Source organism: Phoca vitulina, unplaced genomic scaffold (genome assembly GCF_004348235.1).
Source record: "Phoca vitulina isolate PV1807 unplaced genomic scaffold, GSC_HSeal_1.0 scaffold21, whole genome shotgun sequence".
Taxonomy (NCBI): domain Eukaryota; kingdom Metazoa; phylum Chordata; class Mammalia; order Carnivora; family Phocidae; genus Phoca; species Phoca vitulina.
In genome coordinates, this window is record NW_022589724.1 from 13,683,713 (window position 1) to 13,703,465 (window position 19,753).

General features: G+C 51.5%; 2 protein-coding genes across 2 annotated transcripts; both read right to left on the reverse strand.

The window, feature by feature from the left end:
* Nucleotides 1–401: 401 nt before the first annotated feature.
* Nucleotides 402–12,399, reverse strand: ALAD (aminolevulinate dehydratase). Its single transcript, XM_032418844.1, has 12 exons — nucleotides 12,156–12,399; nucleotides 6,449–6,605; nucleotides 5,481–5,531; nucleotides 4,925–5,021; nucleotides 4,471–4,606; nucleotides 4,268–4,351; nucleotides 4,089–4,177; nucleotides 3,724–3,779; nucleotides 3,538–3,625; nucleotides 3,365–3,451; nucleotides 2,701–2,830; nucleotides 402–2,059 (listed from the first exon to the last, which is right to left on the reverse strand). Exons 2-12 carry the CDS (start codon nucleotides 6,586–6,588, stop codon nucleotides 1,998–2,000), a joined length of 1,020 nt encoding a protein of 339 aa, XP_032274735.1. The 5' UTR covers nucleotides 6,589–6,605; nucleotides 12,156–12,399; the 3' UTR covers nucleotides 402–1,997.
* A 4,482-nt stretch (nucleotides 12,400–16,881) lies between these two features.
* Nucleotides 16,882–19,474, reverse strand: POLE3 (DNA polymerase epsilon 3, accessory subunit). Its single transcript, XM_032418330.1, has 4 exons — nucleotides 19,309–19,474; nucleotides 19,121–19,206; nucleotides 18,670–18,788; nucleotides 16,882–18,403 (listed from the first exon to the last, which is right to left on the reverse strand). Exons 1-4 carry the CDS (start codon nucleotides 19,372–19,374, stop codon nucleotides 18,231–18,233), a joined length of 444 nt encoding a protein of 147 aa, XP_032274221.1. The 5' UTR covers nucleotides 19,375–19,474; the 3' UTR covers nucleotides 16,882–18,230.
* Nucleotides 19,475–19,753: the final 279 nt, after the last annotated feature.

The window sequence follows — 19,753 nt, forward strand, 5'->3', positions numbered from 1 at the left end:
CATCTTTAATTAGTGCTTCAGGCCTCTAGCGGGGGGCGTGGTGGTGGTGGTGGGGAATTCCAGGCTCAGACTCCTTGGAAGGTGAAGCTATATGCCTCTTCAAGCCCTGATTTTGGCTGGCTACCTCCCCAAATGCTAAGGACAGAGTGAGATCAGGTCCTCAGGTCAGCTGCAGCTCTGCGGAAGACAACTGGGAGTCGGAGGGGACTGGCCTGACTACAGGAGCCGCTGGGAGTTTATAATTCTACATTTTTTTTTTTTAAGATTTTATTATTTATTTGACAGACACAGCGAGAGAGGGAACACAAGCAGGGAGAGTGGGAGAGGGAGAAGCAGGCTTCCCGCAGAGCAGGGAGCCCGATGCGGGGCTCGATCCCAGGACTCTGGGATCATGACCTGAGCCAAAGGCAGATGCCTAATGACTGAGCCACCCAGGCGCCCCTATAATTCTACATTTTAAAATGGATTGTACTGCTTTAAGGTCTGAGTTGAGCTTGCTTTGGCCCTAGATTTGGGATTTGTCACTTTGCAGATGGGAAGGTAGACTTGCAAAGGCCCTTAGCTGGGCCTTACCTTTTACTAGGGGAGACATGACGTGAGTCTTGGAAGAAAGCACTCAACCAGGGGCTCAAGCTAGAAACCCATGAGGGCATCCTTGTTTCCTCCCGTTCCCTGGACTTACAGTTTAGGCAAAACCTGCTCATTCTGCCTCTGGGAACGTATCCTGAACATATACCTACTTCCTCCTCTCCACCGCCACCACCCGGGTCCAGGCCAATGTCAGTCCTCCGCGGGGTCTCCAAGCGCCTCCCAACCAGCCTCTTTTTCGCTCACCCTTTCCTTTTCACGCAGCAGCAGACTGGGGGAAGGGAAACATACGTAACTTCTAGTTAAGATCCTTCAGATCGCCTTCTACCCAATGCAAAGGAAGACCAAGCTTCCTACAAGGTGTACAGCCTACCTTTCCAACCTCCAGTCCCGTCCCCCTCCTCCGCTTCCTCACCCTGCTCCCAGCTGGGAGGCTCCTCCTGCCGCAGGACCTTTGCACACTTTGTGTCATTCTTGTGGCTTCTGATGCTCTCTGGAAAGAGCCTTTCTTGTCCCTCAACCTCAGGGAGGGCTTCTGGACCACCCTCTCAGGAGACGCCCTTGGTCAATTATGCTGTCTCAGACCCTTTCTTTCCTTCAAAGCACTAATTATGATTTGTAATTGCTTTGTCTTCTTATTGTTGTCTGTCTCCCCATTCTCCTTGCATAGATTCCACAGAGACGAGCTGAGATCTGTCCTGCTATATCCCCAGTACCCAGCATCATCTCTGGGCACTGAGCAGATGTTCTCAAAAATTCTCTCTTCAACAGAAAAGCCTTTTTGGTGGTCGCATCTCCAGCAGTCAGAAACTCTATTTGCTTCTGAATTTCGATCCTCCGGCAGTGTTTCTGCTTATTAACAAGTAACTCTTCTCTGGGTATATGGCTGAGAGCAGAACAGGAGATCTCAGGCAGCCTGGCAACATGGGCCTGTGTGGGAATCACCTTCCAGTGGAATCGAGGCAAATCTCAACTCTAAACCTGAAGATGTCATTCTAGGCCTCTGTCCCGGCGCCCAGCTCTGCTGCCAGAGGCCTCAGGCTTTCCAGAGCTTCTCAGGATACAAGGTGCAACTTGCCCTCCTCTACCCCTAACGCTTCAAGCCCCCCTCCAAGGCCCCACCAAGCCTGCGCCCTTACCTCCTGGTGGCTTTCAAGCTGAGGCCACGCCAGAAGAAGGAGCTGACCCAGCGGGGGCATGGGGAAGCCTGGGGGAGCCTGGGAGGCTCGAGTGGTAAGAGGGGGGCAGGCTGGCAGAAAGCACCCAGGGCTGCTGGGCACCTGCCAGCACGTGAGTAGGAAGAGGGCATGAGGGCACAGTTCTAAAGCAGCATTTACTTTGGTTTTCACTTCTCCAAGGCCCCGGGACCTTTTAAAAGTTCTAGCTATTGGTCTTGTACATGGTCGCCATCACTCCTCCTTCAGCCACTGCAACAGCTGAGGCGTGTAGTAGGTGATGATGATGTCGGCACCTGTGGGGGGACAGAAGCAGGAAGCGGGGAGGGGCCAGGCATCAGCTGGGGGCTAACCTTCGGGGAGACCGGGGCCAAGGAGGGGGCAGGCGGCTACCATGAAGAGGCACAGCCCGTGGGCGTCAGAACATATGACAGAGCCCAGCTCCGGTCAGTTAGAGCTCTGCGCGCTGTGTGACCCTGGGCAAGTCATTTTCTCTTGCTGGGCCTCAGTTTGCCGTTGTATGAAACGCACAGAGGGAGAAATGAGTACGTCATTCCCATGCTGTGTGCACACCAACACCACCAGCTCCCATTTGTGGAGTGGTGAGCACATGCCAATGACACGCATCCCCTCCCGCAATGCTCCAGGCGACACGCCTCGGGTATTTTATCCCCGGTCTGCAGACAAGGTCGCTGAGGTGCACAGAAGCGGCTTGGCTGAGGTCTCAACACCAAAAAGTAACAGACGGCTCTGCTTTCTTCACTGTCGCACGTTGGGTTCTGCAGCTCCACGGCCCCTCCTCACCCTGTCTCTCTCTAGATCACTGGTATTCCCAGGCCTAAGACTCCAGGCTGTCTCATGACTTTATTTTGTCCTCTGGGCAAAGTGCCCATCAGCCCCGTGGCACAGGTCAGGAAACCCCAGTGCCCCTGTTTACCTGCGCGACGGAAGGCGGTCATGGCCTCCAGGACGGCAGCCTTGAGATCAAACGCCCCGGCCCGGGCTCCATGCCACAGCATGGCGAACTCTCCAGAAACGTGGTACACGGCAAGTGGGAGCTCAGGGTGCTGTGGAAAAGCAGTGGCGGGTGGACAGGTGGAAGTGTGGAACCTCTGGGAGTGTCCCTTCCTGCCTGCCCAACCTGAGAGCATCTTGAGCCCCATGCCGTGTCCCTACTGTTGGCAGCCGGGCCCGTTCTTTTTTTTTCCTTAAAGATTTATTTATTTTAGAGCAGGGAGGGGCAGAGGGACAGGGAGAGAGAGAACCCCAAGCAGACTCCCCACTGAGTGCAGAGCCCAATGCTCAACCCCACGACCCGAGCCAAAACCAAGAGTCAGATGCTCAACCAACTGAGCCCCCCAGGCGCCCCAGGCCGCCCCATTCTTGAACTGTGAAAGCACAGCAGCTCGAAGGCTCCGGCCAGCCCTGGGGCAGATGCCCATGGTGATTCCTGGGCAGGGGCGCGGTGGCAGGATTCCTGCTCAGGGCCAGGTCGCTCTGAACTCAGGGGGTCTGCAGTCTCTGAGTCTGAGATCCCAGAGTCTGCAGACAAACCCGCTCATCTCCCTGGGCCCCTGCTTGTCTCCACTCTGCCTGCTCACCTTGTCCTTCACCTCCCGCACGATGTCCAGGTAGGGCATGCCCGGCTTCACCATGAGCACGTCGGCTCCTTCCCGTACGTCCCGGGCCTAAGGGACGAAATACTCCGTGGGGAGTGCCCAGGAGGCAAGATGGGAGGGGGACCGGCCGGTGGGCTCAAGCGCTGGTCACTCACCACTGCTCGGAGGGCCAGGCCTCGGGCTCCCGGCGGCAGCTGGTAGCAGCGGCGGTCTCCAAAGGCTGGGCTGGACTGAGCCGCATCCCTGGGAAGCAGAGGCATCAGCGCAGGGTGGGGGGTGTCCAGCTTTAGGCGAACAGGTCAGGGAAAGCTTGAAGCAGACCCCTGCTAATCCCCACTCACCGGAAAGGTCCGTAGAAACAGGACGCAAATTTGGCACTATAGCTCATCACTGATACCTACGGGAGACAAACAGGAGTCAAGGTCCAGGCAGCCCTTTTCAGATGTCCCAGGGTGAAGTGACAGGGAGAGGAAGGATGTAGGCTGGGAAGTGGAATGCCTGCGGTCTAGTCCCATTAAAGCTCTGGGCCTTGATTTCCCCATGTGAAGTACGGAGGTTGAGATGGATCTCGGAGGTTGAGATGGATCTCAAAGGCCTCGTCCAGGGCTGTTTTCACTTCCGGGATTCTTAGCAGATATGGGGACAGGGCTGGTCCAGGCTTTCTCCGTACCTTCCCCACACCCCTCGCCACACTCCCCGCCCCTACCCTGTTGCCAAGTCCATGGGCCATCAGAGCCTCCTTGATGGCTTCCACGCGTCCGTCCATCATGTCCGATGGGGCTACCACCTGACATCCTGAGGGGCAGAGGGTGGTCTTCAGAACTTTGGGATCCTCCTATCCACTCTGCCACCTCCCTGACCCGGAGCTGCCGGTGGCTCACTCACCTGCCTTGGCATAGGCCAGTGCCACTTCCGCCAGCCGCTGGCGGCTCTCCTCAGCCTGGAATGCCCCATTCTTGCTCAGGAGCCCTGCAGGACAGACAGCTGGGTTTGGGGGAGCATCTCGGTCCCTGGCCCAGCCCACCCGGAGGAGGACTAGGCGGAGGGAGTGCAGGTGGCAGCAGGGCGGGTGAAGGGAGGGAGCTCACCACAGTGACCATGAGAGGTGTAGGGGCACAAGCAGACGTCGCAGGCCACCAGGAGGCTGGGGAAGGTCTTGCGCAACAGGCGGATGGCCTCGACAGCTGGGGAGTCCTCGGAGTCGGCTGCAGAACCCCTCTCATCCTAGTGGCAGGGGAAGGGCAAAGAGGTACGTCCGCAGGATGGCCAGACCTCACAGAGCCCAGCTCCCTGCACGAGGACGCAGTAAGGACTATCCCCATTTTGCACAGGGCACTTGACCTGCCCAGTCAGGGTGGCATGGCCCTATTTAGCTTCCTGTCCCTAGGCGGGTGCTGTCATCAAGCAGGGAGCCATGTCCCCTTGCCCACTCCCCAGGGCCAGCACAAGGCTGTACTGAGGACACAGTCCATGTGGGAGCTCAGCTCACCCTCACCCGACCCTCCCTTGTCTTCCCCTTGAACTCTGCTTCTGATTCTCCACCTTGGGGACTCTGCTGGGGACTCCAAAGACCAGGACACAGCGCAGACCCTCTTCCACCAGGGGCTTCAGCATCTCTTCCAGCCGGTTCACACCATACCTGCGTGGAGGGGGGACAGAGGGGCTGAGATGAGGCAAGTGGCAGGCAAGGGTCCCCCCTCACTCCTCCGTGCTGCACACGGCACCAGGAGGGCTCAAGCCCCACAGTCCAGGGAGAGGTGGGAATGCGCCCACCAAACAGATGGGAAAACCAAGGCCCCCAGAAGCAGAGCTATGGAACTTAGCTGTGGAAGGTTCTTACTGAACTCCCATTTGCAGCTCAGCTCTCCTTTGCAATAGACTCTGCTATGATGTCTCTGGTGGATGAATGGGCAGCTCATTCCTTTATGGGGCTGCCTCTTCTGTTCTCGAACAACTTTGGCCCCGAGAAAACCCTTTTCTTTACTGAGCTGAAGTGAGCTTCTCCAGATCTTCTACCTCCTGGGTCTGCTTCCTGGCACCTCTGGCTGGGAAATCTCTCCCGCCACCCTCCCCTGGCCCTCCCCACCGCGTCTCCTACCTGGCGACTCCTGGGAGGCTGTCGATGGGCTGTACGTCATCGGGAACGTCCCTGCAAGAGCGGGGGGTGGGGGGTGGGCTATGGACTGGTAGCTGTGGGAAGGGCTGGTGGTGAGGGAGTGACCGGGAGGGATGGCTGGGGAGATGGGAAGGAGTAGGAAAGTGGGGATGGAGGGAGGAGGTTGGGGTCCAGTGTCTGGTTCCCTGCCTGGCCAAGCCCAGGGCCTGAAATAATAATAGGAACAGCAAGAGTGACAGTGACAACAGAAGCAATGGAACTAAAAGAACACTAAATCATACGAAGGCGTCAAGTGGCTACAAACTTGGGATTCTGAAGTCAGAAGGCCCTTGCCTGCGATCCCAGCCACTTACTGGCTGGGTGACCTGGGCCAAGTTGCACCATCTCTTTGAGCCTCAGGGCCCTTCATCTGTATTTGGGTGGATTCGTTCAGTCATTCAACGAATGGTGAACGAATGGCCTTACTATGTGCCAGGTACTATTTACTCTCTGGAGATACAAAGTGAACAAACCAGACACAAATCCTTGCCCTCGTGGAGAGGACACTCTAGGGAACAATATCCATTCTTCCCTCATATGGAAACTGTCAGGACTGAAGGAGATAATCCATGTACGCTGCTTAGCACAGTACCCGGCACACAGTGAGCGGTCAATAAATGTCAGCCGTTGCTATTATGAGTAATCACGGCTGCCACCGCCTACACATACACAGCTCGGTACGATCTACACAACGAACGCCTTCTCCGCTTCTGTCTTACCGCAAGGATGGCGGGCCAGGGTTATTATCCTTACTTTCTGGATGGGAAGACTCAGTTCTTTCCTAGTTTGTTTGATTCCTAAGACGGTTGTCCTGAACCCACTCTCTCTCCCTCTCTCTTTCACACACACACACACACACACACACACACACACCGGCAGATCCGAGGCCTGGACCATTCCTGGGGACTCACGTGACAAAGATGGGATAGATGAGGTTGGAGGCGCTGAGGGGAGAGGCAGCTGCCTGCCAGGTGCGAAGCAGCGGGTGGAAGTAGCCACTGTGCAGAACCGACTGGGGCTGCATGGTGGGCAGCGTGGACTCCCGGGGCATCGGCTGTGCGCTCAGCTCTGGGGAGGGGGGGCACAACAGGATGCATGTGAGACACAGTCCCTGTCCCCAGGGGATGGTCCCATACCCCCACGCTCTTCCCGATTCTTGCCTCCCCAGTTCTCTGGCCAGTGCTCCCCGTAGCACAGCTCGCCAATCCCTGCTGGTCTGTGACAAGGGTAAGTGGAGGAAGGGAAGTGGGCCCTCTGGAAACTTCCCTAGCGATCAGAACCGAATAATCTAAAATTTCAGCTTGTATTTTCTATGGTGTCTCTCTTCTTCTAAAATGACATTTCTTGGGGCGCCTGGGTGGCTCAGTCGGTTGAGGGTCTGCCTTTGGCTCAGGTCATGATACCAGGGTCCTGGGATCGAGCCCCGCATCGGGCTCCCTGCTCAGTGGGAAGCCTGCTTCTCCCTCTCCCGCTTCCCCTGCTTGTGTTCCCTCTCTTGCTCTCTGTCAAATAAATAAATAAAATCTAAAAAAAAAAAAAAAAGACATTTCTCAGGGCGCCTGGGTGGCTCAGTCGGTTGAGAGTCTGCCTTTGGCTCAGGTCATGATCCCGGGGTCCTGGGATCGAGCCCTACGTCGGGCTCCCTGTTCAGTGGGAAGCCTGCTTCGCCCTCTCCCTCTGTCTGCCACTCCCCCTGCTTGTGTGCTCTCTCTCTCTCTGTCAAGTAAATAAATAAAATCTTTTAAAAAAAATAAATAAAATGACATTTCTCCAGCAATTCAATACAATTTTATTTTATTTTTTTTGTATTTTATTTAAAAAAAATCAATCTGTGATGGATTGGAAATTAGTATGAGAAGCACTGACCTAGCCAACATTTAAACTTTGTTTATTCCATGAAAAATGTGCAGGTGCTTGGCAGAAATTTTAGATAAGCAAGCAAGAGAAAAATCGCCTGTAATTCTACCTCTAGAGAAAAGCACTATTAACACCCTGGTACAGAGACTTCTCCTCAGGCACAACGCACACTAAGAGGATTAACTAGCAGGTGCCTGACAAGACAGACAGACAGAACCCCTGCAGGGGGGCCATTGAAGCTGTCTTTTCCAGCCTGAGCGCCTCCTGCTGTTCCCCAAGCACCAGCCACATTTGGCCGCTTTCTGGTTCTGCTCACCCTGCTCCCTTAACCTAACAGGTCCGTGCTCTCTGCACCACCTCCTCAGCCCCAACTCCTACCCGGTGCCCACATTCCCTCTCCCGCTGAAGCTTCTCTTGCCCAGATCATAATCTCTCTTACATAACAGCTCTCTGTGGATCTATTTTAGCTCATTCCAGGAGACAGAGCTTCTGCAGGGCATGGTCCATGGTGAGCTCATTTCTGCACCGTCCCCCCCAGCACTCTGCCACAGGGTAAATATTTAACTACATGAAGTACAAGACAATAAGCGCTAAAAGACAGAAGGAAGCTGGGGCGTGCACATGTTTCTTGAGCACCTACTGCGTGCCAGGCCATGCCGGGCACGCGCACACGTGATTTCTCATCGAGGAGGCAATAAATTGTTTGGGCAGGTAGGGCTGATGGAGTGCGTCTCAGACAGGAGCTGCCCTAAGTGAACCATGAGCTCCAAGGCGAGTTTGGAGGTTGGAAGAAGCTTGTTGGAAGAAGACAGAGGCTTCAACTTGGTTTTTCGGGATGAGTGGGTTCGGCTTGGCAGAGGGAAAGGGGAGAATGTTCCCTCAGGAAGGGAAGAAAGGGGCAAAGGTGCGGAAGGAGGAATGGCCGTGGGCTGTTGGGAGGACTGAGGACGCAACGGAAGATGTGTGTACCAGGGAGGGGACAAGAGAGGGCCAGACTGAGGACGGGGAAGATGAGGAGGGGGTGGGGGAGTGGCCTGCTCAGAGCCTGGCTTCAGGAGGCTAATTCTTGCAGGCGGGGCAGAGCTGACTGAGCAAAGGAGCGCAGACACTCCAGGGGGGAGTGGGGAGGGGAGGAGAGGGAAGGGCCATCGTAAGGCAGCCAAGAGGCAGTCTCTTGGGGCGGATGCTCTGAGCTTGTGTGACCCAGAGGGCAATGGAGACAGGGACGAGGCAGGAAGAGGGTGGTTGGGAGCTGAGCTTTTGGAGGTGCCCGGGTAAATACCCAGTAGCCAAGGAGGGGGGTAAAAGGAGCCACCCATGTCTCCTCGTATGAATGGGACCTCAAGGCAAGGACTTATTCAAGGTTACACTTAGTGAGGTAAGAGACTAAAACAGGCCTATAAGCCCGAGTGTCATCTCCCAGGTGGTGAGTGGGGAGTGGGGGTCCCCTAGTACACTGATCATGCCTTTTCTCTCCAGTCTCTCAGGTCCCTTTAGCTCCCTCCCAACCAGCTCAGGGGCCCATTTTTATCCAATACTCCTCCTTGGCAGGGTTGGGGTTATCAGGAGCCACAGAGGGACCCACCCTACCACCACACCCCCTCCAGCAAGCCACATCATCTGACACAGAGGCAAGTCAGGCCTCCCCAAAGATGTCCCAACCCCCAGATGAGCAATCAGTCAGATGGCAGATAGAAGGTCCCGAGTGCCCATTTTGTGCAAGATTGGCTGTCAGGTCTGCTACAGGTTAGCTCAGCTCAGAGAGGTTAAGTCCTTTGCCCAAGACTACACAGTTGGTTAGTAAATGAGCCAGAATTTGAATCTGTTCTAGACAATGAGTACAGGGTTTTATCTACCATACCCCATAGTCCTGATGAACACTTGATTCCTCAAGCATCTCTCTGGCTGCACCATCTGCCTGGTGAGTCAGAGAGATGGAGGATACACAAGAGAAAAATATACTGAGTGTATGTTATGTGCTGGGCACTGGACTAGGTATCCCATTTCACTGCAGAGACTATTCCAACTTTCACTAATAAGGAAACTAGGAGGTTCTGAGAGGTTAAGTGACTTGCTCCATGTCATTCTGGAGAGTCAAGTTGTTTTTTGAACACGCCTCTGATTCACTTCCCAGAGAACAACCTTTGTAGCAGGACTCTGGCTTCTGGAATCCAAAGCTGCATTCTACTGGCCTCAACTCCCCATCTGTTTTAGAAGGCTGGGCAAGCACATGCCTTCTGCTTATCAGAAGCAGCAGAGCAGGGCTGCTCAGGAGCTTTGCAGCCCCAATTGTACCATGAGGAGGTGGGGGGGGTTGGTGGGAGGGGCAAGGGAGGGGCAAGGGAGAAGGGTGAGAGTGTGAGGAGGAGGCCTGACTAGGGCACTTCTACTTACATCTGTTTAATTTTAGGGTTAGGGAGAGATTTGCTTTGAGAAACGGGTGTCAGTGCTGAGAAAAATTTTAAAACATTGAAAATCACCCATCCTGTTCCTCTCTTACATTCTGAAGTGGAAAATGAGGTGCAGAGAGGCGACAGGACTTGTTTGACATTGAGCAGTGAGTGAGGTGCAGAGCTGGCCCTGACCATGAGTCTCCTGCCTTCTAGTCCAGTGCCCAGTCACCTCAACCACACATGGGCATTCTGTTACAACAGGAACTTAATAAGTATCTGTGGAACAGAAAAACAGCCGCTGAGCCAGAGCTGCCTGTTTGCAGAGCCAAATCCATGCCAAGGTTTTGCTTTGCAAAACGTCCCTCAAGACTGGGAGATTTCTACATACTTGGGAGGGCACTTCTTCCAAATCAAGGGAGCCTCCAAGCCACAGCTTAAGTCCTGTGACACCTCACTGAAGACAGTAGCAAGTCACCTTGGGACCCAGCACCTATGCTCACCCACATGAGAACAGGTTAGCTTAGCTGGAAGGCAGGACAGGGCAGTGCAGAAAGAACCTTGTTTCAGGGTCACACAGTCCCACATCTGCTCTGTGTTCTGTGTGTGACTTTGGGCAAGGCTGCTGGCCTTTCAGAGTCTTTATTTCATAATCTATAAAATGGGAATGATACTATCAAACTTGCAAAGCTGCAGAAATGAGATTAGAGCAGCCCAGGGAACGTGTACCTACTTTTATCATCATTAGGAGCAGAAGTGAGCTGGAAGTAGCCCCCCCTACTCCCCAGAGTCCACACAGCTGTGTGTTCTGCTCCATACCCGGGAGGGAGAACTTTCTATCTTGGAAGAACTTTTCTATCTTGGAAGCCGCAGGGTCTTCCAAGATATCTCAGGTGGGGTCTCTGCCTTCCAGCAGCTTCTGTGGTGCGAAGTGATCACCAGAGACTGCAGCAGAGGGGTGGACTAGATGCTATCTATGGGAGGGGCCTGTGTCTCTAGGAGTCAAGCACGGCTTCATGGAAGAGGCAGTTCTGCAGACTGATTATGAAGGTATCTCCTTCCTTAGAAGGCAACTTCCCCAATCTGGGAGTAACGAAGTTGGGCCCTAAGAGCTGACACCGTGGGGAGGAGGGTTAGAAGGAGCTGCAGGCCTGAACCCCCCCCCCCCCCGCCCCCACCATGCTGTGCTCTGCTGAGGATTTCAGAGGCTGTTGTCTTGGCACAGACGGCTGGGAGCTGCCAGCTGGGGAGAAGGCAGTCAGGAGGGCCAGCTAAGGTGGAAGGTGGCCAGGCCTGAGAAATCCAAAGCCCCAGAAGGGCCCAGGATAGCAGACTTCAGGCAGTTCTGAAAAGGGACCAACTAACTGCCTGTTTATTCAACCAGCATTTCCTGAATATCTACCCTGGGCTTGCCCCAGTGCTAGATACAGGGATTAAAGAGAAGCATGAGACTCAGGCCTTGCTTAACCTAGGTAGGGCTTTGAAGAGCCCAACCTCTTCTGGGTTTAGCCATCTGGAGCTGCAGGGAGAATGTGCCAGTTCCACAGACTCCTAGAATATCTTGGCTAAGAGGATCCTTCAAGCTTGTTGATTACATAATTGAAACGATGATGAAACTGGGCTCAGATAAAGAGAGACACAGGCCCAAGATCAGGCAAGGGGTCAGCAGCAGATCTGGGGCTAGAATCCAGGTCTTCAGCAGCCCAGACCTCAGTGCCCACCTCGATACTTTAAGTACAGATTTCAAAGCTGCGCTTACCAGCAGCAGTGGCCTTCTGAAGAATTCTGGATGAAGGGGGTGGGGGAGAAAGGAGATACAACGTTGACTCTGGACTTGGCTGCACTTGGCAGCCTGACGGTTAAGCACATGGGTTTTGGAGTCTGCAGACATGGGTTCAAATCCTAATCCCGTCACTTTCCAGCTGTGTGATCTCAGTTTCTGCACCTGGTAAATGGTGACTTGAACCGACCTCAAAGGGCTGTTGTAGACTTAATGGGCCAGTGGATGTGACTTATGTCTAAGTCTAGCACAAAGCAACTGTTACTGCCTCCACTTCCCTCCCCCGTCCTTCGAGGCACTTTGGGTTCTGTACCGATGGAGAATGCCCTAGGCGTCTCCAAGGGAGTGGACCCCAGAGAGGAGAGGCAGAGCCCGGAGCCAAGCCCCCAAGGGTACAGCCACGCGGGGACCCCAATCCCGGCTGCAGCAGGGCAATCTAAGAGTCCAAACAAGGGCTCCACAAGGACTCTGTCCCCGGCTGCACCGACAGCGCTTCAGGCGCACGGCACATCGGGGCCTGGGGACAAGGGACTCTTCGTGTCACAGCCCCACCTCCAAGCCCGCCATCTCCCTGAGTCCGGCCCCACTCACCTGCTTCCTCAAAAGGTCCCAGCTGCCGCTCCCGCCACCGCCGTAGCGCGTTCTAGTCTCCCGGGGCCCACGTGGGGGCGGGGCGGCTCACCCGGAAGTAGCTCCCCCCTTGCAGCCCGCCCCGACCGGCGTGCAGGCCACGCCCCCTGCGGGCTCTCTGCCCGCGGGCTGGTCAGCTCCGGCCGCGGCTCCGCAGATGCACCTCGAGGCCTGGCCAATCGGGTGTGCGGAAGGGCTGCCGGGTCCGCGCCCCGCCCCCCTAGGGGGCCGCAGCTTTGGTGGCTGAAGGCCCACCCGAGCCCACGTCGGGGCGCAGGGGCGGTGCGGGCGGGGTGCAGCCCGCAGTTACAGCCCCGAGGCTCTCTTTACCGTCCTCCTCTTCCCAGCCTAGCGCATACTTGGCTCTGGTTAATTGTTGAAAGAATAATTGGTGTCAAGGACATTAGAACAACCCCTTAACGCCTAACACAATAGCTAAGTCCATTTTTGCAGACTGAATATTTTAAAAGCTGTTGAGTTCAGCACCAGGCTGCCTTCCAGGTTTTCAGAGAAAATTAATTCCAGAGTAATTACTCAGGGCTTGCTCTGTGTCATGGATTGAGAGATATGATGTGAAAGACATGGGCACTCCGGAAAAGCTCTTAAGTCTGAAAGGGGCATCAAACCGACCTAGGATGGGTACAGTGCGAGATTTGACTGGAAGGACTGTGCGGGGTTTGGGCAGAGTATGTGCAGGGGCCAGAGGGAACTGGTGAGGCTTATGGGGCTTGGGTGAGCTAGTAGAATTGGGTGGGTGAAGTAGGGATGGAGATCAGTACCCTGGCAAAGGAATGCCTTTATAAAGATGCATCAGGGCATTATAGAAAAGCTGACTTTGACTTGCTGAAGAGGCCAGTGGGCTGGTTGTATTACACTTCTCTCAGATTTTATTTCTCAAAATCGGTGCTCCAAACCTGTTTTATACCTCTTTATATTCCAAGTTAAAGAGGCAGAGAGGTTTAATGCATGCTAGGGAAATAAGACCTGCGTAATTTCCAGCTACTAGAGTTCTGATCTGTGGTCAAATAAGGGAGATGGTGGAAATGAAGTCCTATTTTTTGTGCATTTAAGAGTCAGGGACAGTACCATGCGTTTTGCATTCACTTATCTAATTTTGATGACAACTATGTTACTATCCTCATTTTACAGACTGGGAAGACAATCTCCAGGGAGATTAAATAATTTGCCCCATTGTCACATTGGACTTTCTCTGCAGCGCCTGCTAGTCAGGTTCCTTCAGCTCATAGTTGAGGGTCCCTGCTCATTTCTTTCATGACACCTGTTCCATCTCTGAGTTTATTGGTAACTAAGCATAATTAGGAGCTACCTCAAAGAGCCCAAAAAGAGTGAAAAATTTAAGAATGCTGCTGTTTGGGGGGCACCTGGGTGGATCAGCCGGTTAAGCATCTGCCTTCAGCCCAGGTCATGATCCTGAGTTCCTGGGATCGAGCCCCACATTGGGCTCCCTGTTCAGTGGGGAGTCTGCTTCTCCCTCTGCCTCTGCTCCTCCCCCCACTCATGCTCACACTCCCTCTCTCAGAATAAATAAAATCTTAAAAAAAAAAAAGAATGCTGCTGTTTGGTGTAATCTGTTTTTCACATGTCTCTCTTATTCTTGGCAGAAAGACCTGTTTCCATTCTCTACCCTACCCCAAGTTTTTGAAAATAATTTTACCTTAATCTTTCAATCTTATCCACAAAAAGTATTGTGAATGCAACAATATGAATAAATCTTAAACATTATGTTGAGCAAAAGGAGTCAGACACAAGAGTACGTATCGTATGATTTCATTTATATTAAATACAAACCAGGCAAAATTCACTTGTGCTGTTGGAAGTCAGGATAGCGATTGCCATTGGGGAAGATTGGAAGTGCCCGGAAGGGAGACCATAGGGGCTTATTAAGGTGCTGGTCATGTTGTTTATTGATCTGAGTGTGAGTTACATGGATGTTTGTGCAAATTCATCAAGCTCTACATTTATCTGCACCATTTAGTAAGTATGTTATACTTTAATAAAAAGTAAAAAACAAAACAACCCACAAAACCCAAAAAACCTACTGAACTATTTTGAGTGCTTCCCAGGTAGGTATATGGCATTGTGCTAAATGCTGTGAAGTGCATAAAAATAGGGATGAGTGGTTGCCAGGGGCTGAAGGGAGGGAAGCATGGGTAGTAAGTGCTTGACAGGTACAGGGTTTTATTTTGGGGTGATGCAAACGTTTTGGAACTAGATAGAAGTAGTGGTTGTACAACATTGTGAATGTGCTACATGCCCTGAATTGGTCATGTAAAAATGGTTAATTTTATGTTCCATGAATATCATCCCAATTAAAAGATAAAATTGGGGGGCGCTTGGGTGGCTCAGTCAGTTGGGCAGCTGACTCTTGGTTTCGGCTCAGGTCATGATCTCAGGGCTGGTGTTGGGCTCCACACTCAACAGGGAGTCTGCTGGAGATTCGCTCTCTTCCTCTCCCTCTGCCCCTCCCCCTGCTCGCTTGCTTGCACTCTCAAAAAAAAATTTTTTTTGAAATAGATTGAAACAGATTTTAAAACAGATTACACCAAACAGCGGCATTCTTAAATTTTTCACTCTTTTGGGGCTTTTTTTTTTTTTAAGATTTTATTTATTTATTAGAGAGAGAGAACATGAGAGGGGGGAGGGTCAGAAGGAGAAGCAGACTCTCTGCTGAGCTGGGAGCCCGATGCAGGACTAGATCCTGGGCCTCCAGGATTATGACCTGAGCTGAAGGCAGTCGCCCAACCAACTGAGCCACTCAGGCGCCCTCAAATAAATAAAATCTTCAAAAAAAAAAACCCTGATTAAAAAAAAACAAACATAAAATTGGTTCACTGAATGCAATGCAGTATTCTGGAATGGCTCCTGGAACAAAAAAGGGTGTTGGCAGAAAAACTGGTGAAATACAAATAGTTCGGTATTTGGTAGTTCTTCTCAGTTTTGATGAATGTACTGTGGTTACGTAAGATGTCAAAATGAGGGAAAGCTGGGTGATTACATGGGAACTCTCTGCACTCTGCAACTTTTCTGAAAACTAAAATTGTTCCAAAGTAAAAAGTTCAATTAAAGAAAAAAATAAGAAATAGAAACAAGGCCATGGGCCACTAGAACAGGATCCTAGCTTTCATAAGTTAGTGGTAAGATCTTGAGCAAGTCACTTTTCTCTGATGAGCCTTAATCTCTCATCAGCAAAAATAGGATTAGGCTGCAAAAGTAATTTTTATTTACTTATTTATTCATTTTTTTTTTTTTTAAAGATTTTATTTATTTGAGAGTGCGTGTGCACAAGCGGAGGAGGGGCAGAGGGAGAGGGAGAAGCCGACTCCCCACAGAGTGGGGAACCTCACGCAGGGCTGGATCTGAGGACACTGAGATCATGACGTGAGCCAAAGTCGGACGCTTAACCAACTGAGCCACCCAGGTGCCTCACTAATTTTTTTTTAAGTAATCTCTACACCCAACGTGGGGCTCAAACTTATAACTCCGAGATCAAGAGTTGCACGCTTTGCCGACTGGGTCAGCCAGATGCCCCTGCAAACGTAATTTTGCGTGGGTAAAAATGGTAACCTTCCCACCCTCCAGATCCAGATCAGAATCTCTAGGCATGAAGGGCTGTGGCTTACAAAAGATGAGATTTTTGCCTTAACCTAGTAAGCAACCTTCAAACTTCAGATACCACTACAGGAATGATAAAAGTGTACTTGGAAAAAATTGGTTGATAACCTCAGATTCTTCCCAGTTTTTTTTTTCTTTTTTAAAGTAGTCTCTACACCCAGCATTGGGCTCAAACTTACCACCTCGAGGTCAAGACTCACAGGTTCTACCAACTGAACCAGCCAGGCATCTCTTAAATTCTGTAGTTTTAAGTCATACTTCCCGCTCTCAGGAAACATGGTTTTCTGAGGTAGTCAAAGTTTGGGAAGACCTAAAGCCATGTGGAGGGAGAGTTCTTTTGGGGATTCATTGACTGGAGACTTAACAATGAAGTAGAAACAGACTGGAATAGATAAGGCAAGCCCTCCTCAAGCAGGTTTTGCATACCGGGTTTAAGTATGGATTTGATGGGAAGCAGTGAGGGACTAGAACATAGCAACGTTCCAGGAAGATTTACTTGGCAAGCTACACAGGGGAAGCTGGGGCAAGCAGAGATGTGGCAGGAAACCACAGGACTCCAGATGGGACTTGAAAGCTTTGCTGAGTGGTGCTCATGGGAGTTAAGAATGGATGTTTCTGTTGTGGAGAAGGAAAAAGCCACCAGATCTAATGACTATTGGGGTTGCAACTTTATGTTCTTTATAAAGTCATGATTTGAAAAAGTTATGTAGATTAGAGGTAATAGAGCATTGTGGTGGACATCATGAAGGTAAAGGTAGTTCTCCTTGATAGGATTTCAGAGTTCATGCTTGAAAGCATTTAGAATAGTATCAGACACATAGTAGGAACTCAATAAATGTTGAGTCATTGAGCAACTAGTAACACATAGGGTGCCCTGCAGAGCCATGGAAAGCTCTTGCTGTGGTTGAAGAGCAGCATCTGCTGGTCATGCACGGCAGCGCAGGATTAGTTACAAAGATCGGGCCCAGTCCACATTCCAAAAACTATATACAGGGATGATCAGTGGGTCCTCCCCAAAAGCCTACAATAAACAAGCAGGATGAAACAGGAGCCATCACTTTTAACAAGAACGTTCTTTATTTGTACAAAGCATAATTTTCCTCAACATTCTTCACTCATTTCTCAACAAACTTTTGACTATTCATTTAACAAATTAACAGTGTCAAACTACATACATTTGACTACCTGTCATCCTCCAAGCGCTCAACTTAGAGACAAACAAAAAAGTGCTTGGAGCACCAAATATCAAGAGGAAAAAAAAAAAACCAACTGAGAAGAAAGGTCAACAGAGTTACTTTAGAAGCAATTAAAGGGGATGGTTTTTTGCAGTGGGGATTAGATTCCTGAGCACCATCAGATTTCTGCACTTTGGGACATTAAGCAGGTTATCAAAGTTCCTGGGTTGGCAGATGTGAGAAAAGGAGGGAGAGAAAGTGGGAATCGGGAACAGAGGAGAGGCAGAAGAGAGACAGGAAAGGAGAAGCACAGAGGGAGAAAGTTGTGCCTAGAAGAAATAAAGTTTGGAACTTGTCATGAATTGGAAGAATGAAAAATGAAAAGTCAAAGTCTGGGAAATGGACTACAAGAAGAGAAAGCCTGGAATTTTATACCTTCCAGGAGGTGACCATAAATCCTAAAGCCATACAGTGGTAGGCAGCGAGGTGCATCTAAGACTAAACTATCTTTTTTTTTTTTGGTAAGAGTTATTGGCACACTTGCTTGACTAATTCCATTCTACAATGCTGATTTAAAAGCATATGTGCCCAGAGCGTAGCCTCGCCAGCAGGTCAAATGCCTACCAAGCAAGACAGAGGAGCTCCAAGCCAAGTGGGTCTGGAGAAATCAAAATTCAATTAATGTTACTGTCAAGTGAAGAGACAACAGATTTCATTCTTCTCCTGTAACCTTTTATAGTTTCCTAACGCTAAACACATTCTGACCACTTTAACAAGCTAGTATTGCCAAATCCTGTACAATCAAGCCAGGCTGACCATGCTCAAAGCCCCAATTTTTCCTGAGCTTTGACTACCCCTGTGATCTGGAACACAGCAGGCAGCATGGAAGTCATTATTACTTTTTTGGGGGATGGGTGGGAAGGGAACTGGGGATCAACAACCGCCTACCATATATGTAAGTAAACAAAAGAGATCAAATTGACTAATCAAATTAGCCACTCAGAATCCCTCTTGCCAAAAGTCATTACCTTCAGACTGATCTGGCAAAATGGGATTCTGCTGCGCTGATGCTCTGACGGAAGCGCTGGTTTTGATAATTTTAGTCAGTTTTATTTTGATCTTCTCAGGCTCTTCTGGCTAAGACTACTCGCCCCAGCAGGGAAAAGCTTCTCACAAACGTACCACGTTTCAGGGTGGTACCTTCCAAGGTGCCAGTCTTCCCATCCCATTAGTTGTCCACTTCCTCCTCTTCATTCTGTTCTTCTTCTTCCAGTCTTTCCTCATCTTCATCGTTGTCCTCATCCCTACTCTTGTCTTGCTCTTCGGCATCTGTTTTTTTGTCTTTGTCCTTCTTCTTTTGCTCTGAAGCTTCCTTCTTGCCTTTCTGCTCTCTCCTATATGCTGTAAGGAGGAAGGTGGGGGTCAGGAGGCAGGGCTGAACCAAACAGACCACAGCAGCTAACTCCACTGTACAACTAGAAAAGCTGGGGCAGAGAAGGAAAAATAACCTGCTCAGCATTACAAATCGGATCTGAGATGGTGCCAACTGGACTGATTCTGAGTCACATCCAATACTTACTTCCTGTCCTTACCAGGGACCCAAGCTGAGAAGACTCAGGGCCAGGTGAACATCTTCTACTTGGCTGAACAAAGGAAAGGGTCATTACCTTCCAGAGCTTCTTTCAACGGGGTAACGAACCGCTGGAACTCCATCTCTTCCATGGCTGAGAGCACGTCACTGGCATTCAGTGTCTTGCGTTTCCCTTTCATTGCGAAGTTGTTGGCACTGAAAGAAAAAGATTAAAGGCTGTCAGGGGGCTGTCAGACCCCCTCCTGCCGCGTAAGGGATGGAAAAGGGGCACCAGAGGTGGTATGGAAAAGCCTAGGTCTTAGATGCATGGATTTTTGTGACATGTTAAGTCCCTCCCTTCCCTGTACAAAGGGTAATTTTGCTGTTTTATTTTGTTTCAGACCTTGCAAGAACTGGATAAGGGTGAATCTTCCCCGCACTGAGATAAGGCACAATTGTTGGGGTTTGTGGACTCCAGGCCAGGGGGTCTCTGCGGCTCCCTTACGCCCCAGCCCCAGCTAAGCTCTGGCTAGCTCAGCCCGCCTCACCAAGAAGTGGCGTACAGCACGAAGACGCTAGCAGCGCGGGAGATGGCGCTGCGGGCCTCCTTGGAGATGTTGACACCGTCCGGGAGCTGTAAAAAGAGCGTGGGTGAATAAAGCTGCCGGCCCAAGACCTGCTTCCCCCGCTGCCCGCCCTTCCGCCCCTGGCCCATCCGCCAGCCAGAGCTGCTCACCGCTTCCTTGATGATCCTAGTGATGACGGCATTGGGCAGGTTTAAGTCCTCGGGCCTCTCCGCCATTGCCGCCGGCGCCGCGACCCGCGCCTACGTCTCAAGCCTCTTCTTCAGGCCGCCAAGGCGTCCGGACTTCCCGCGTCGCCACAGTCTGACCCAAAAAGGCTTCCGTCACGCCCCACGTTGCCCACACTGTGTCCCACAGTGCCCCGCGCGCCATAGCCTCCCTCTTCACCCAGCCCCGCCTCTGCCTCGAGTCGCCCAAGCATCCGAACTTTCCACGTCGCTACGGTTTTGGCCCTTCCGGGCTTCCGTCCGACCCCACCGGGATCCAGCGTCCCTTCCCAGGTTCGTTTCCCTGCTTCTTGCCGCCACCATGTCTGGAGACTTCTCATCAGCTCAAGTCTGGCTCACTGGAGCTTCCGTCCCTTCCCCACAGTGCTCT

Bases quoted from the DNA above. Each gene is read 5' to 3' on its own strand.
- ALAD (XM_032418844.1), bottom strand. From the start codon at position 6,588: ATGCCCCGGGAGTCCACGCTGCCCACCATGCAGCCCCAGTCGGTTCTG. The intron at 3,626-3,723 runs GTGAGTGGGGAT...TCTGCTTCCCAG, and splicing joins TGTTTCTACGGACCTTTCCG to GGATGCGGCTCAGTCCAGCC. The intron at 3,452-3,537 runs GTGAGTGACCAG...TTCGTCCCTTAG, and splicing joins GCCTGGCCCTCCGAGCAGTG to GCCCGGGACGTACGGGAAGG.
- POLE3 (XM_032418330.1), bottom strand. From the start codon at position 19,374: ATGGCGGAGAGGCCCGAGGACTTAAACCTGCCCAATGCCGTCATCACT. The intron at 19,207-19,308 runs GTGAGCAGCTCT...CTCTTTTTACAG, and splicing joins CTAGGATCATCAAGGAAGCG to CTCCCGGACGGTGTCAACAT. The intron at 18,404-18,669 runs GTAATGACCCTT...TCCTCCTTACAG, and splicing joins GTTGAAAGAAGCTCTGGAAG to CATATAGGAGAGAGCAGAAA.